Source organism: Canis aureus, chromosome 15, assembly GCF_053574225.1.
Source record: "Canis aureus isolate CA01 chromosome 15, VMU_Caureus_v.1.0, whole genome shotgun sequence".
NCBI lineage: Eukaryota > Metazoa > Chordata > Mammalia > Carnivora > Canidae > Canis > Canis aureus.
Window position 1 is genome coordinate 57,642,479 of NC_135625.1, and position 15,700 is coordinate 57,658,178.

The 15,700-nt window shown below is 41.4% G+C and overlaps 1 protein-coding gene across 1 annotated transcript in view; it reads right to left on the minus strand.

Annotated features, from left to right (window-relative positions):
* Positions 1-2,799: 2,799 nt before the first annotated feature.
* The window catches only part of LOC144284185 (uncharacterized), a 28,140-nt gene continuing 15,239 nt past the window's right edge, over positions 2,800-15,700 (minus strand). The window contains exons 3-5 of the mRNA XM_077848502.1: positions 5,437-5,630; positions 4,783-4,842; positions 2,800-3,894 (exon numbers count right to left, since the gene is read on the minus strand). Coding sequence (XP_077704628.1) covers positions 3,738-3,894; positions 4,783-4,842; positions 5,437-5,630 — 411 coding nt within the window. The 3' untranslated portion in view covers positions 2,800-3,737. The remainder of the gene's footprint in view (positions 3,895-4,782; positions 4,843-5,436; positions 5,631-15,700) is intronic.

A 15,700-nucleotide genomic window follows, 5' to 3' on the forward strand; every position in this document is an offset into this window, starting at 1 on the left:
AATCTACTTTGCTGTGGGTTTTTACCATGAATGGATGTTGTACTTTGTTAAATGCTTTTTCTGCATCTACTGAAATGATCATTCCCACCAGCAGTGTAAGAGGGTTCCCTTTTCTCCACATCCTCTCCAACATTTGTGGTTTCCTGCCTTGTTAATGTTCCCCATTCTCACTGGTGTGAGGTGGTATCTCATCGTGGTTTTGATTTGTATTTCCCTGATGGTAAGTGATGCAGAGCATTTTCTCATGTGCATGTTGGCCATGTCTATGTCTTCCTCTGTGAGATTTCTCTTCATGTCTTTTGCCCATTTCATGATTGGATTGTTTGTTTCTTTGGTGTTGAGTTTAAGAAGTTCTTTATAGATCTTGGAAACTAGCCCTTTATCTGATACGTCATTTGCAAATATCTTCTCCCATTCTGTAGGTTGTCTTTTAGTTTTGTTGACTGTATCCTTTGCTGTGCAAAAGCTTCTTATCTTGATGAAGTCCCAATAGTTCATTTTTGCTTTTGTTTCTTTTGCCTTCATGGATGTATCTTGCAAGAAGTTACTGTGGCCGAGTTCAAAAAGGGTGTTGCCTGTGTTCTCCTCTAGGATTTTGATGGATTCTTGTCTCACATTTAGATCTTTCATCCATTTTGAGTTTATCTTTGTGTATGGTGAAAGAGAGTGGTCTAGTTTCATTCTTCTGCATGTGGTTGTCCAATTTTCCCAGCACCATTTATTGAAGAGACTGTCTTTCTTCCAGTGGATAGTCTTTCCTCCTTTATTGAATATTAGTTGACCATAAAGTTCAGGGTCCACTTCTGGGTTCTCTATTCTGTTCCATTGATCTATGTGTCTGTTTCTGTGCCAGTACCACACTGTCTTGATGACCACAGCTTTGTAGTACAACCTGAAATCTGGCATTGTGATGCCCCAAGATATGGTTTTCTTTTTTAAAATTCCCCTGGCTATTCAGGGTCCTTTCTGCTTCCACACAAATCTTAAAATAATTTGTTCCAACTCTCTGAAGAAAGTCCATGGTATTTTGATAGGGATTGCATTAAACGTGTAAATTGCCCTGGGTAACATTGACATTTTCACAATATTAATTCTGCCAATCCATGAGCATGGAATATTTTTCCATCTCTTTGTGCCTTCCTCAATTTCTTTCAGAAGTGTTCTATAGTTTTTAGGGTATAGATCCTTTACCTCTTTGGTTAGGTTTATTCCTAGGTATCTCATGCTTTTGGGTACAATTGTAAATGGGATTGACTCCTTAATTTCTCTTTCTTCAGTCTCATTGTTAGTGTATAGAAATGCCATTGATTTCTGGGCATTGATTTTGTATCCTCCCATGCTACCAAATTGCTGTATGAGTTCTAGCAATCTTGGGGTGGAGGCTTTTGGGTTTTCTATGTAGAGTATCATGTCATCGGCGAAGAGGGAGAGTTTCACTTCTTTTTTGCCAATTTGAATGCCTTTAATGTCTTTTTGTTGCCTGATTGCTGAGGCTAGGACTTCCAATACTATGTTGAATAGCAGTGGTGAGAGTGGACATCCCTGTCTTGTTCCTCATCTTAGGGGAAAGGCTCCCATTGCTTCCCCATTGAGAATGATATTTGCTGTGGGCTTTTCGTAGATGGCTTTTAAGGTGTCGAGGAAAGTTCCCTCTATCCCTACACTCTGAAGAGTTTTGATCAGGAATGGGTGCTGTATTTTGTCAAATGCTTTCTCTGCATCTAATGAGAGGATCATATGGTTCTTGGTTTTTCTCTTGCTGATATGATGAATCACATTGATTGTTTTACGAGTGTTGAACCAGCCTTGCGTCCCCGGGATAAATCCTACTTGGTCTTGGTGAATAATTTTCTTAATGTACTGTTGGATCCTATTGGCTCGTATCTTGTTGAGAATTTTTGCATCCATGTTCATCAGGGATATTGGTCTGTAATTCTCCTTTTTGGTGGAGTCTTTGTCCGGTTTTGGAATTAAGGTGATGCTGGCCTCATAGAATGAATTTGGAAGTACTCCATCTCTTTCTATCTTTCCAAACAGCTTTAGTAGAATAGGTATGGTTTCTTCTTTAAACGTTTGATAGAATTCCCCTGGGAAGCCATCTGGCCCTGGACTTTTGTGTCTTGGGAGGTTTTTGATGACTGCTTCAATTTCCTCCCTGGTTATTGGCCTGTTCAGGTTTTCTATTTCTTCCTGTTCCAGTTTTGGTAGTTTGTGGCTTTCCAGGAATGCGTCCATTTCTTCTAGATTGCCTAATTTATTGGCGTATAGCTGTTCATAATATGTTTTTAAAATCGTTTGTATTTCCTTGGTGTTGGTAGTGATCTCTCCTTTCTCATTCATGATTTTATTAATTTGAGTCTTTTCTCTCTTCTTTTTAATAAGGCTGGCTAATGGTTTATCTATCTTATTAATTCTTTCAAAGAACCAACTCCTGGTTCTGTTGATCTGTTCCACAGTTCTTCTGGTCTCAATTTCATTGAGTTCTGCTCGAATCTTAATTAACTCTCTTCTTCTGCTGGGTGTAGGATCTATCTGCTGTTTTTTCTCTAGCTCCTTTATGTGTAAGGTTAGCTTTTGTATTTGAGTTCAATGACTGGATCAGTGGTAGGAGCGTCCTTGCTTTCCTGTACCCTCCTGGCCTCTGCCTGTCCTGGGGGGAGCGCCGGATCTTGAGCTGTGTCTCCCAGTGCCCTGGGCTCCAGGGCCTGTGACACTGTGAATGGACCTAAAGTACCACGATGTATAATTTAAAAGCATCAGAGTAAATTTTCTGCCGTTAACTTATCTTTTTTTTTTATTTTTTTTTATTATTATTCATTTATGATAGTCACACAGAGAGAGAGAGAGAGGCAGAGACACAGGCAGAGGGAGAAGCAGGCTCCATGCACCGGGAGCCCGACGTGGGACTCGATCCTGACTCTCCAGGATCACGCCCTGGGCCAAAGGCAGGCGCCAAACCGCTGCGCCACCTAGGGATCCCTCTTTTATTACAAATAAAATTCATAAGCCATTATAGAGGTTAAAGAAAAACAAAATATGGAAACAGCACAATGACGAGGAGGGAAGCCTCCATTGGGCTGCAGCCATCACGAGCCCCGTGGTAGGAGCTGGGGTGGCTCCTGAGGTGGTTCAGGGGGTTGTTCAGGGGTCGAAGCCAGTTGCTCCAGAGGCAGGTGGTGGCCCTGGCACTTTGGGGACCCCGACTGCAGGCGCCAGGGCCTACTCCTCCACCGGGTGGCCAAGGGTGCAGGTGGCTCCTCATCAGGGTGGGGAATCATAGGTGCCAAAACCATGTGCATTGACTTGGACTCAGTAGCCAGCATCTCAGCTTGGGCCAAGCCCTCACCTCCAGCAGCCAGGACCCGCTCGGTCACCTCAGGCCCTGAAGGTGCCACAGGCCCCACAGTCGGAGCTGGGGTGGGCTCCTGAGGTGGGTTAGGGTGTTGCTCCGGGGCCGAAGCTGTAGCCCCGAGAAGACAAAGTATCATCACCAGGACGGACTTTCCACGTCCCTCCCAAATCAAGGACACTCTTCCCACTGCTCAACGTGTGTGAGTACAAGAGCCCTGGGAGGTCTCCCCAGACTGAAGCCCGTGGGAATGGGGTGTGAGCCTACCCACTGCTCCTGGCCCAGCTGCATGGAGGTTGGGTCTGTGTGGCCCACCCTGTCCCAAGCTTGGCCACCCCCAGTCCTCCTCATCCTCATCGTCTAATTCCACGAGCTCCAGGTAGCTGAATCATTCCAGGTAACGCTGGGCCCAGTTTTCCAGGTCTGAGCCTGGCATGTTGAGCCCCATGAATGCCAGAAGCTTCCTCAGGAAGAGAAATTCTGGTGGCTGATGAAAATCCTCCTGATAGTACTCCAGCCAGATGTCCAGGATGCAGGAGATGGCCCTGGGGAGGGACAGGTGGGCAGAGGCATCAGAAGACAGGGCTCCCTCACACCAAGGTGTCCCGGGGAAGCCCTGCAGGAATGGGGCCCCAGGCCTTCCGCTCAGGGCTGTCGGAGGCCAGTGCTGCTCCTTATCCTGCCTGCCACAGGCCTGCTCACTGAGGAGGGGCTGGCACGAAGCCTCTGTGCATGGGAGCCCATGACTAGTGGTGTGACCATCACTGTCTTCCCTGGGGAAGCATGACTCCCTCCTCAGCCTGGCTCCCTGCCCACTTGCCCCTTGAATCCACTGGCAGGCGTCCGGGGAAGGGGGGTGTCTGGCCTGTCATTGCCCTCACTGCACACACTGTCGCTCTGGAAATGTCCGAGTGGGGAGGGTTTGGGCTCTGTGTCTTGCCAGGCCTTGCCAAGAGCTGCCCAGTACCGCTGCCTTCCCTCCTGTGGCTCAGCGCTGCCTCACTCACGAGGGGCCCCCAGGGGTTGTCCTTCCACTGACTGTAATCTCCCAAAGGGCAGGGGCCGACTGGTCCGTGAGCACTCACTGGCTCTCCTGAGCACCTGCTGTGCACCTGGGTCCAGGTGCCACCAGATTGGTGAGTGCGATGCTCCCCACACCCTCTGCTCTGGGTCCCAGGTGGGGGGAGACAGAGGACTTTGAAAGGGGCAGGCATGGAGAAGGACTTCATTAGGGCTCCCAGTGCTCTCCCACAAAGCCCGCACCCCATCCACAGCTCTCTTTTCCTCTTTTCTCAAAGGACCCATTAGACCTTTACCCTGTCACAGGAATTGCAGATGTGTGGGGTGAGGGTCCAGCAGCCCCTCCAGGCCACAGCCCCCTCGCTGCCCTCTTGGAGAGGAAGGCCCTCCTGCATGAGCCAGAGCTCACTCACACTTTGCACTGCTCCACGGATCCCACGATGTCATCATTCAGATATTTGTTGCATCCATATCTAGAGGAGGGCAGGGGGGCATCACATGAAAGTTCCTGTGGACCCGACCTCTCCTCATAGCTGCTGTCACCCTCTGACCCTTGACTAGCCCGGAGCCCTGGGGGGCCATCCGCTCTCTGCGTGGGGCCACAGGCAGCCCCTGGAGAAGCGCCTGCACCTGCTGGGTCCTCCTGAATGCTTGAGGAATGAAAGGGCTCCGGCCAGGCCCATGGCCGACATCCGAGTGGGCCAGGGCGCCCCGGTGTCCCCGGGGACCCCTACTCCGGTTGCCCCAGGACACAGACCCCAGATGGACTCTCAAATCTCCCTTTCCATTGGAAAACAGGCCAGCTCAAACCCTGGTGACGGTGGGGAGGCGGCACAGGCTTCGTCATGGGGAGAGAACGACGACTGCTGAGCACAATCACAGCCCCTCTAGCCAACCTGCCACAGGCCAGGCCCCGGGGACTGCCCTACAGGACCCCACTAGGCCCCGTGTGACTCTGCTCCAGTCGGAGGAGCAGCCCCAGGGGCCGGGAAGTTCAGGAACATTCCCAAGACTCCCAACCAGTAGGTGGCCCATCCCCCTGGGCTGTGGAGGGTCAGGGTGCTCACTTTGCAAACAGCAGGTCCAGGATCTCTTCGGTGGTGCCAAATTCAGGATATGTTTCCATAAATTGAACAATGGAAAGGTCGTCCAAGCACAGCAAGGCGGGCACCAGTTCTTCTACCTGCTGCTCCAGCAGCTCCCTCCGGCTGGGGGTGGTCGGGAAGATCTGATTCTTTCTCAGGGCTGAGGCCCTTTCAGCCTGAGGTGGGACAGAGGGGACGTGCAGCCTGCACTGTAGCCTCCAGACCACCTGGCAGTTGGAGCGCAGACCAAAGCCCGAGCTCTCAGTGGCTGCGGGGGGCTGGGGGGGGCAGGAGTGCCCACAGCAGGAACACGGGGCTTGACGCCTGCGGCTCAGTCACTAGGCATCTGACTGTGGGTTGTGGCTCAGGTCATGGTCTCAGCATCCTGAGATCCCGCCCCTGGCAGGCTCTGCGCTTGGGGCAGAGGGTGCTTGAGGAGCCTGTGTCTCCCTCTTCTGCTCCCTGCTTCTCTGCCTGTCTCTTAAACAAACTATCCAATAAAGAAATAATCTTAGAGGATAAATTTTCAAAAAAATTTGGATCAATACAAGGACCTAGTGGGAAAGATTAGTGTCCCAGGGCCGCTTGTCAGCTGAGTTTTGACAGCACCTCCCTGCATTAATGGCTTCACCCCTTGTCAATCCCCAAATCTTAAAACTTCTCTGTCATATTTTTAAAAATATTTTATTTATTTATTCATGAGAGACACACACAGAGAGAGGCAAAGACACAGGGAGAGGGAGAAGCAGGCTCCACACAGGGAGCCCGATGTGGGACTCGATCCCGGGACTCAGGGATCACGACCTGAGCTAAAAGCAGTGGCTCAACCGCTCAGCCACCCAGGCATCCCATCTGCCATATTTTTTAAAGTAAAATTATTAGAGAAGGGATGAGCTTGGATATAGGGCAGACAAAGCTGTACAAAATAAAAGAGAACTTTTGAAAATACACCAAGGTAAGTTCTTCTCACATCCAACTAAATGTTTTGATATTTTACATGTCTCCTCCCACTACATCTTTATAAATCAAGCGACATTGATAATCCTTCATCTCAATTGTAAATTGACTCCCTGTCGAAGCATTTTCAAAAAATACAAGAACTTTCATAGTGGTGACATAGAATATCAAATGTCAAGTTGAATTTGAACACTATGTGCCTCGTAAGTGGAACTTCACAACAATATTCTAGGCTTGATTATTTATTAAGAGAACTTAGGATCCCATATAAGGCTAATGTTCTGGTCATTGCCCGACAAGTCATCACTACACTAATGTCCCTTTTTGCTCCAAAGTACATTTCAATGTGTGTGTGTGTGTGTGTGTGAGTGTATGCATATGTGTGTATGTATGTTAATATATAATTTTAAAAATCCAGTCAACCCTTAATTTACTCTTCATGATGATGTTAAGTTAAAATGAAAGGAATGTGGTCTGTTCTTGACTCTCAATGTGTTGCTATTTCATAGTTACTAACACATTAATTGTACTGAAATGAGCTTCCCACATTACTTAAGAGGGCGAATATTTGGATCCAGATTACCTTAAAAATTTGCAAAATTTATAAAGGATATATAAAGCTTGTTAAAATAATTTGTAAATTATTATATTTCATAAAAATACAAATTCCAAAATAAAAATATAGGCTTGAAACTAGAAAATAGTAAAGAAACTTTTGTCTGCCTTGATACTTATAGTTAGAGAACATCAAGCCTGATATTGCTAGGACTAATAAACAGCTGGATCACCCAGCTGACTATTCCCTTTGAAAGGTTATCCTGACTTTGGAATGGCATGAGTCAGACTCTAAAGGAGAAGTGGTTCTGAGGACGTTCAGATATGAGCACCAAGAAGGATTATAATGAGCCTGGAAATCCTCTGATACACAGAAAAGTAATAAGAATTGGGGAAATTTTTAAATGAAAAAATTATGTGTATCCAACCTGAAACTATTTAAAAAGCTACCATCTAAAGAAAATTTATAAAGAGCCTCATTCAGTTTATGAAACAAAAATAGAAATGATGGCAGGGATTTTATGAGAAAGCACATTCTAATCAATCTAAGAAATAACATTCTAACAGCAATATTTTATTTTTGGAGTTAGTAGTTTATTATCCCCCAAATCAGATGAAGTTAGTGGAGTTGGCTTTCAGTGAATTTGTGCTCTTGGTGAGATGCTGGACTCAGAGAAGTATTGAGATTCCTTCCATTTCTAGGGTTTCTTTTTTAAGTACTGATACCACAAAAAGTGTTAATGAATTTCCATAATTCTCTCTAACTTTCAAATAAAGAACATATCAGGCTACATGATACCTACTTACCATTAATATTTTATATGTGTATCTTATTTTTTTTATTAAGGTTACAGACCAGAATATGTCATCTATCTCTATGTATGGAGATATAGATATGTAGATATAGATATAGCTGCATACCATATCTATCTATAGATAGAGATAGATGACATATACTGGTCTATAGATAGATATAGTATATGAATGTACCTTTATATCTCCATACATAGAGATAGATGACATATTCTTTTTTTTTTTTTTTTTTTTTAGATGGCATATTCCGGTCTATATCCTTAATGCCAGAAAAGCAGGATTAATTTATTCTGATAATTTTTTTGACTTTGGCAGACAATAAAGAATGACCTTAAAAAACATTAAATAAAAAAAAACATTAAATATCTCAAAAAATTTAATAGAGAAAAATAAAAATAGCTCATTATTCCACTTCCCAGAGATAACCACTATTAATATGTTGGTTCATATTCTTTTCCCTCTTTCTGTTGATACAGACTAGTCAAAATATATTAGTGTCTTTTCACACACATGGAACAATACTATTAATACTAAAACTTTATGTTTTTCAAAGTATTTCTTGCCTCTACTTCCACATAGATTGATCTTCTTCTTTTGAGTGACTCTGTTGTATTCTATTCAATGAACCTAAGTTTATTTAACCGATATCCCAGTTGAATAAGGGGCTTGTTTTGAGACCTTAACTATTATAAATGATGCTGCATAATATTTATAACAATATTATCTTCATTACAAAGACTAATAAACATCTCTCAAGTACTTATGAGGTGCCACTTTCTTACACACTTTATAGACATCATTTCATTTAATTCTCAAAGGACAGTGAAATCTAGACATGCTATGTAACTTGCCTAAGCTCACATATCTAGAAAGTAATGCCATTAGAAACGACAAACACTCACCATTTGCTTCGACGTGGATGGACCTGGAGGGTATTATGCTGAGTGAAATAAGTCAGTCAGTGAAGGACAAACATTATATGGTCTCATTCATTTGGGGAATATAAAAAAATGGTGAAAGGGAATAAAGGGGAAAGGAGAGAAAATGAGTGGGAAATATCAGAGAGGGAGACAGAACATGAGAGACTCCTAACTCTGGAAAGGAACAAGGGACAGTGGAAGGGGAGGTGGGTAGGGGGGATGGGGTGATGGGCACTGAGGGGGGCACTTGATGGGAGGAGCACTGGGTGTCATACTATATGTTGGCAAATCAAACTCCATTAAAATATATATATATATTTAAAAAAAGAAAGTAATGAAGTGGTAATTGCAACTCAGGTCTGTCTGATTCTAGAGCTAAAGCTCAACACTCACTCAGCAAATATTTCTGTGCATACATTTTTGTATGACTCGTGTTAGTACACACATGGTACATTTATAAACATAGTATCGCTGAGTCAAAGGTTATGCAATATTTGAACTTCAAGATGTATTTTCAAATTAATTTTCAAAAAGTTTTACCAATTAGCACTCATTATTGCAGAAAATCAGAGCACTACTTTCTCCATACTCTTGCCAGCATTGTGTAGTATTTGTCTTCCCCCCCATATGATAGACAAAATAATTAGTGTTATTAGTGTTGTTTCAATTTTCATTTCTTTAATAATTTACTGTTTTAGTAATAAAATGTATATATTTAAATATCATTCTTGTCATCAGCTGTTGCATTATACCTCATATGCCCATCATCTCTGTTTTGGAGAAGTGGCATAAAATTCTCAAGGAAGTTTTTTTTTTTTGTGCGTTTGTTTATGTGTGTGTGTGTGTGTGTGCATGCAGTACATTATTCATTCTCTGTATCACCACATATATCCAAATTCCTTGTTTTTTGTTTTTTTGTTTTTTGTTTTTCTGTTCTTTGGAATTTGTTTCTGGGTTAAGCACAGTCAGTTGCCATGCTGCCAGCAAGTTGCCATTATTCAATTCAACAATCAGTTAAGGTTTCTTTTTTTTTTTTAAGAATTTTATTTATTCATGAGAGACACAGAGAGAGAGAGAGAGAGAGAGAGAGAGAGAGGCAGAGACACAGGCAGAGAGAGAAGCAGGCTCCCTCAGGGAGCCCAACCCAGAACTTGATCCCGGGACTCAATCCCGGGACCCCAGGATCATTCCCTGGTCCAAAGGCAGCCGCCCAACCGCTGAGCCACCCAGGGATCCCTCAGTTAAGGTTTCAGGACTTGGGCAAGGTAACTGACTAGAGAGTAGGAACACACCATTTAAAGTTGCTTTTTTTCTCATAAAAATGATGGCAGTTATGGAAAGAGAGAAGAAAAACTTTTTGAAAACTAACGTGATATGAATTAATACATGTATACACACATGCATATGTACATGTTCTTTTAAAAGAGCGAAGAGTTCAAGGGAAAAATAACATTAAAAGAAGAGCTGTTCAAAAATTTTCTTAAATTTTAAAAGTCCTTCAGAAAATAAAAAGTGATTAAAGAATTTGAGGTCAAGAATTCTTAGAAATTAAGAAATCAACTCACCATTTACATTTCTTTTTTTTAAATAGATTTTCTTGAACAAATATTCACTTGCTGTGTGCCCTTTTTTTATAATAAATTTATTTTTTATTGGTGTTCAATTTACCAACATACAGACCACTTACATTTCTTTTAGAGTCCCTTTATAGGAGCACCTGAGTGGCTCATGGATGACCATCTGCTTTTGGCTCGGGTCATGATCCTGTGATCCCAGGGCCTGGGATTGAGTTCTGGATGGGCCTCCCCATAGGGAGCCTGCTTCTCCCTCTGCCTGTGTCTCTGCCTCTCTCTCTGTGTCTCATGAATAAATAAACGAAGTCTTTAAAAAAATAAAATAAATAAATTCCCTCTATACACTCCAGCAAGTGTATATCGCATTGCAGAAAAATGCACCAGAGTCCAAATGCTACCAAGTCTAGGAAGCAGTCAGGGTTAACATTTATTCCAAGTGGAAAAACATGGCACTCAGCTACATCTAATGGCATGAAGATCAACTAAGGCACACAAAAGTACTTGTTTTTTGTAATCTATTCAAAGGTACAGCCATTTGCTTTGCTTAGCATTCTCAAGACGATAGTTTTGTCAATGGTGATAAGAGTAAGTATGATTATGTTATAGAATTATCATCAATAAAAACAAAAGTGTCATAAATGGTATCCTTAAACTTGGAACCAATTAGCAGCACCTATAATCATTCTCCTTAATTATTCTCATTTTCTTAGAGGAGAAGAGAGGAGAACTTAATGTGTATCAGGTTAAGTGTTTCCTCCCTAAAGTTAAATACTTTTTTCTATAATAATCTCTAATGAATGCATGTTTGATATTTTATACTTCTTTTCTTTTGCATGAGCAGACCTACTGACGTTTTCCACCTTGTTCAAGCAAAAATGAAAAAGAATGCTAAGTCATTACAATGTGAAACTAGCCTATTTCTTTTTCTGAGTGTTACTTGGAAGAATGTATCTTGCTATAAAGCCAGTATTTTTTCTTCAATTAATATAAATAAGAAATGGGACAGATTAAGGGATTGGGTATGTGATTTATCTCTGGTCTGTAATTTGTTTAAAAAGCAACTCCTATTTCTTTTCTAACCTGTTCATTTCTCTCCTCTATGCAGCTTAAAAAAAAAAAAAAGGAGAGAGACCACCTACATCCACACAATATCATGTCCCCAAAGCCAAACTTTAAAAAAAAAAAGGAAGCATCAGTAAAATATTTATTTAACTTTTCTGCTCTAACAGGCAAATGTAACACAAAAGGCAACAAAATCTACATTATGATTTCATGATTATTAATTTGAATATGAATGGAAATGTCCGATTCCAAAGCTGGTTTGAACTGCAAAAGTAATATACTGTGCTGTAAGTCATTTTTTTTCCTAATTATATGGTGAAATCATTAAAAAATAATGATTAACTTCACTCAAAATGACATTGTAAAGCTTGTAGAAATATAAAAGCAGAATCTTTACATATATGTGCATGTGTGTGTATATATATACATGTATTTCACTTTTAATTTTTTTTTAATTATAGTCACAGAGAGAGAGAGAGAGGCAGAGACATAGGCAGAGGGAGAAGCAGGCTCCATGCACTGGGAGCCCGATGTGGGATTCGATCCCGGGTCTCCAGGATCACGCCCTGGGCCAAAGGCAGGCGCCAAACCTCTGCCCCACCCAGGGATCCCTATATATTTCATTTTTTAACATAGTTCATACCGCAAAAATTTTAAGGAGATTGACTTTTATCTTAGAATTCCTATTGATAAGGAGGATAACTACCTAAAAACAAACTGACCAATCTATCAATGGAATACTACATATTAATTTCATTATTGGTTATGTACATTGTATTATGAACATGTTTTTTTTAATTTTTATTTATTTATGATAGTCACAGAGAGAGAAAGAGAGAGAGGCAGAGACACAGGCAGAGGGAGAAGCAGGCTCCATGCACCGGGAGCCCGACGTGGGATTCGATCCCGGGTCTCCAGGATCGCGCCCTGGGCCAAAGGCAGGCGCCAAACCGCTGCGCCACCCAGGGATCCCTGAACATGTTTTTTCAATTGCAGAAATGTCTCCTTTACAATGAGCATTGTTTATTTGAAAAAAGAGAGATTAGACAATCTATAGCTAGAAAAAAAATGAGTGAGAAAAAAATTGTTTATTTTATGGTTTATATATCTGATTTATTTATTTATTATTTATTTCAGAGAGAGAGAGAGAGAGCATGAGCGATGGGAGTTGGTGAACAGAGGGAGAGGGAGGGAGGATCCCATGTGGAATCCTTGCTGAGCACAGAGCCTGTTCCGCAGCTCAATCCCAGGACCCAGAGATCATGAGCAGAAATCAAGAGCTGGATGCTTAACACACTGAGCTTGTTTACTTTACTCCATTATCCTATTATAATAGTAAATTACCACTACCTGTTCACATGTTATGGCAGAGAGTCTAACTCTTGAGTCCATTTTCTCTCCTACCTGGACACATAGCCCATACAGCATTCCCCAGCCTCCTCTGCAGCAAAATGTGTCTTGTAACTGAGAATAGACACGATATGATCCAAACCCAGGCCTAGTGATCCTCCATGTTCTTTCCCTCAATACAGCAATTCTGGAAGCTACATTGAAAACAGCAGGGCTGGGGCACTTGGGTGGCTCAGTCTGTTAAGTGTGGATTTCAGCTCAGATCTCAGGGTTGTAAGATCAAGCCCTGCATCAGGGTCCATGCAGGGTGTGGAACCTGCTTAAGATTCTCTCTTTCCCTCTATCCTCCCATGCCAAAAAAGAAAGAAAGAAAAGTAAAGAAAACAGTAGAGCCAAAATACGAAGACAGAACATGGGGGTGTGAATCACCACTTGGAGGAGAGCCCCTGACTGATAAGGAACATATGTTGCACAATTTACATGACAGAAAAACAACTATATTTTGCTAACTGTTGGGATTTCTGGACCTATCTATTATACACAATAATGTTATTTTTATTCATGCAAATTGCTCTTTCCCCTTTAGTCTATGAAGACTCACCAATGCATTTTACCTCAAATCGGTCCTGGTACTGTTTTTTGTTTGTTTGTTTTTTAAATTAGATTTTATTTATCTATTCGTGAGAGACACACAGATAGCGGCAGAGAGAGAAGCGGGTTCCCCACTGGGAGCTGGATGCTGGACTTGATCCTAGGACCTGAGGATCACACCTTGGGCCAAAGGCAGATGAGGCTCAATCACTGAGCCACCCAGGCATCCCATGACACTAGGTTTTATAACCAGAAAGAATTCAGTGTGGGAGATCAAGAGAAGCCAGTGTAAGTACCAGAGGAGCAACAGGCTGAAGAGAACACTGCTAGCTTCAAGTCCCAGTGCCTGGTACTATTCATTCATTAGTGAACAAATTGAAAAAGGTAGAAGAAAACTTTCAGACAACCTAGTTCTATGGAAAGACTGATGAACAGAGGAATTAAAATAGAGGTTTTTCCCATCTGAGAGATATGTAGAAGAGATTGTGGTATTTAAAAATGAAAAACCTCTAGTTTACTAACTAGAATTGAAATAAAAACTTTAAAAAAGAATACTATTTTGTATAATTGAAATTTGTTAAGAGAGTAGATCCAGTATTCTCACCATAAGGGAAAAAACAAAACAAAAGCAGAACTACATGAGGTGATAGATATGTTAATTAGTTCACTGTGACAACCATTACAAAATACACACTTGATACAAAATATATCAAGTCCCTGAACACGCCCAATCTTGTCTGATCTCGGAAGCTAAACAGGTTCAGGCCTGGTTATAGTACTTGGATGGGAGACACATATATCAAAATACCACATTGTAGGGACCCCTGGGTGGGCAGCTGCCTTCAGCTCAGGTCATGACCCGGGGATCCCAAGATCGAATCCTGTATTGGGCTCCTGGAAGAGCCTGCTTCTCCCTCTGCCTGGGTATCTGCCTCTCTCTCTCTCTGTGTGTCTTTCATGAATGAATAAATCTTAAAAAAAAATACAACAAAAAACCCAAATACCACATTGTACATCACAAATCTAAATGATTTTTATTTTTCAATTATACCTCTGTTAACTTAGAAACAAAAATGAATGAATGAATGAATGAATGAATATTATATGCCAATGCACATAAGTACTATAGCAGGTGCCCGTATCACACCTTCCTATAATGCTCTATACAAGAAAATGAAACACAGCTTATAACCTTTAACTCAAGAATTCTTTTTTTAAAAAATATATTCTCAGGAACTATAAATACGATATGTCCAAAGTTTTACCAACATAGCTGATTAAAGTCGTATTATGTGTCTGTAGATGTAGGTGAAAATAAATATATATTCCCTCTGAATATAACGCATATGCACACGCAGTAAATACTATAAACTATATTATATTTAATGAAAGCATTCAATAGTTAAAGATTTCCTATACAAAAGTATTTAATGATATGGAGGATGTTCATATTATTATCAAATGAGAAAAAGAGATCCTGGAAGAATGTTCCAAAATAGCCCATTTCTATAAAAAATTAAGTTCCATGATGTACATGCCCTTGTCATCAGTGAAGATTAGTAACGATTCATTAGATTAGAAGAGCTTTTACATCCTTTCTTTAGAATTATCTGCATTTTCTCAATCAGTCCCTTGCCACATAAGATGATTTCAGCCCATATTAATCAGAAATGTGGCTTCAGTGAAGAGAGACACAACTTGCTGTGACAGTGACAGGAACAAAGTAAAGTCAGTAGATGCTGGTGGCATGAAAAAGGAAGGATTAGTGTTGGGTGGAGTTCCTGAAGGAAGGAAAGCTTCTCACTGTACATAAGATGAAAAACAGGTAGATCACCCATAAAGAATTATGTTTTTTTTTCCCCAGCTGGAAAGTTCTTTCCAGGAGCTTCAGTACAACTTACAGATAAGGAAAACATTTAGTAGCTGAGCAAAGACAAGTAGCAAAGTCTTTGGTTTCTTTTTAGGAAAAAGCAAATTCCTATATTAGTATAAAATGTTTGACTTTGTTTTCATTAATCGTCCTTCAAAAATATTGCACACATCTATTAAGCTAGGGCTATTCTTACATACAGTAAGAGGTTGTTTGGCACATGTTAGAGTCATAAATGTTTCCTGGAAACAATTGGCCCAGCGTTTAAAGTGTTCGCTGAGGTAATAAATAATGCTGAAATATGAAATTACTTCCTTCTACATTAAGAATGAGCTTCCTCATTAAAAGTATTTAAAAGACCCTCATCTTGCCTAATAGCCTTAGTTTGAGCTTTAAGTAGGAAATCCCATCTCCAACCTCTGCCTACACTGCAAAAACAAACAAAACACAACAAAAACTTTGGAAGCAAAAGCAACAATTTAGGCTGTCAGCTGCTTTGGGAAGCCCTCTGTAAAGGCACATTGCAAGTAGAAAAATGGTCATTTTATTTATTT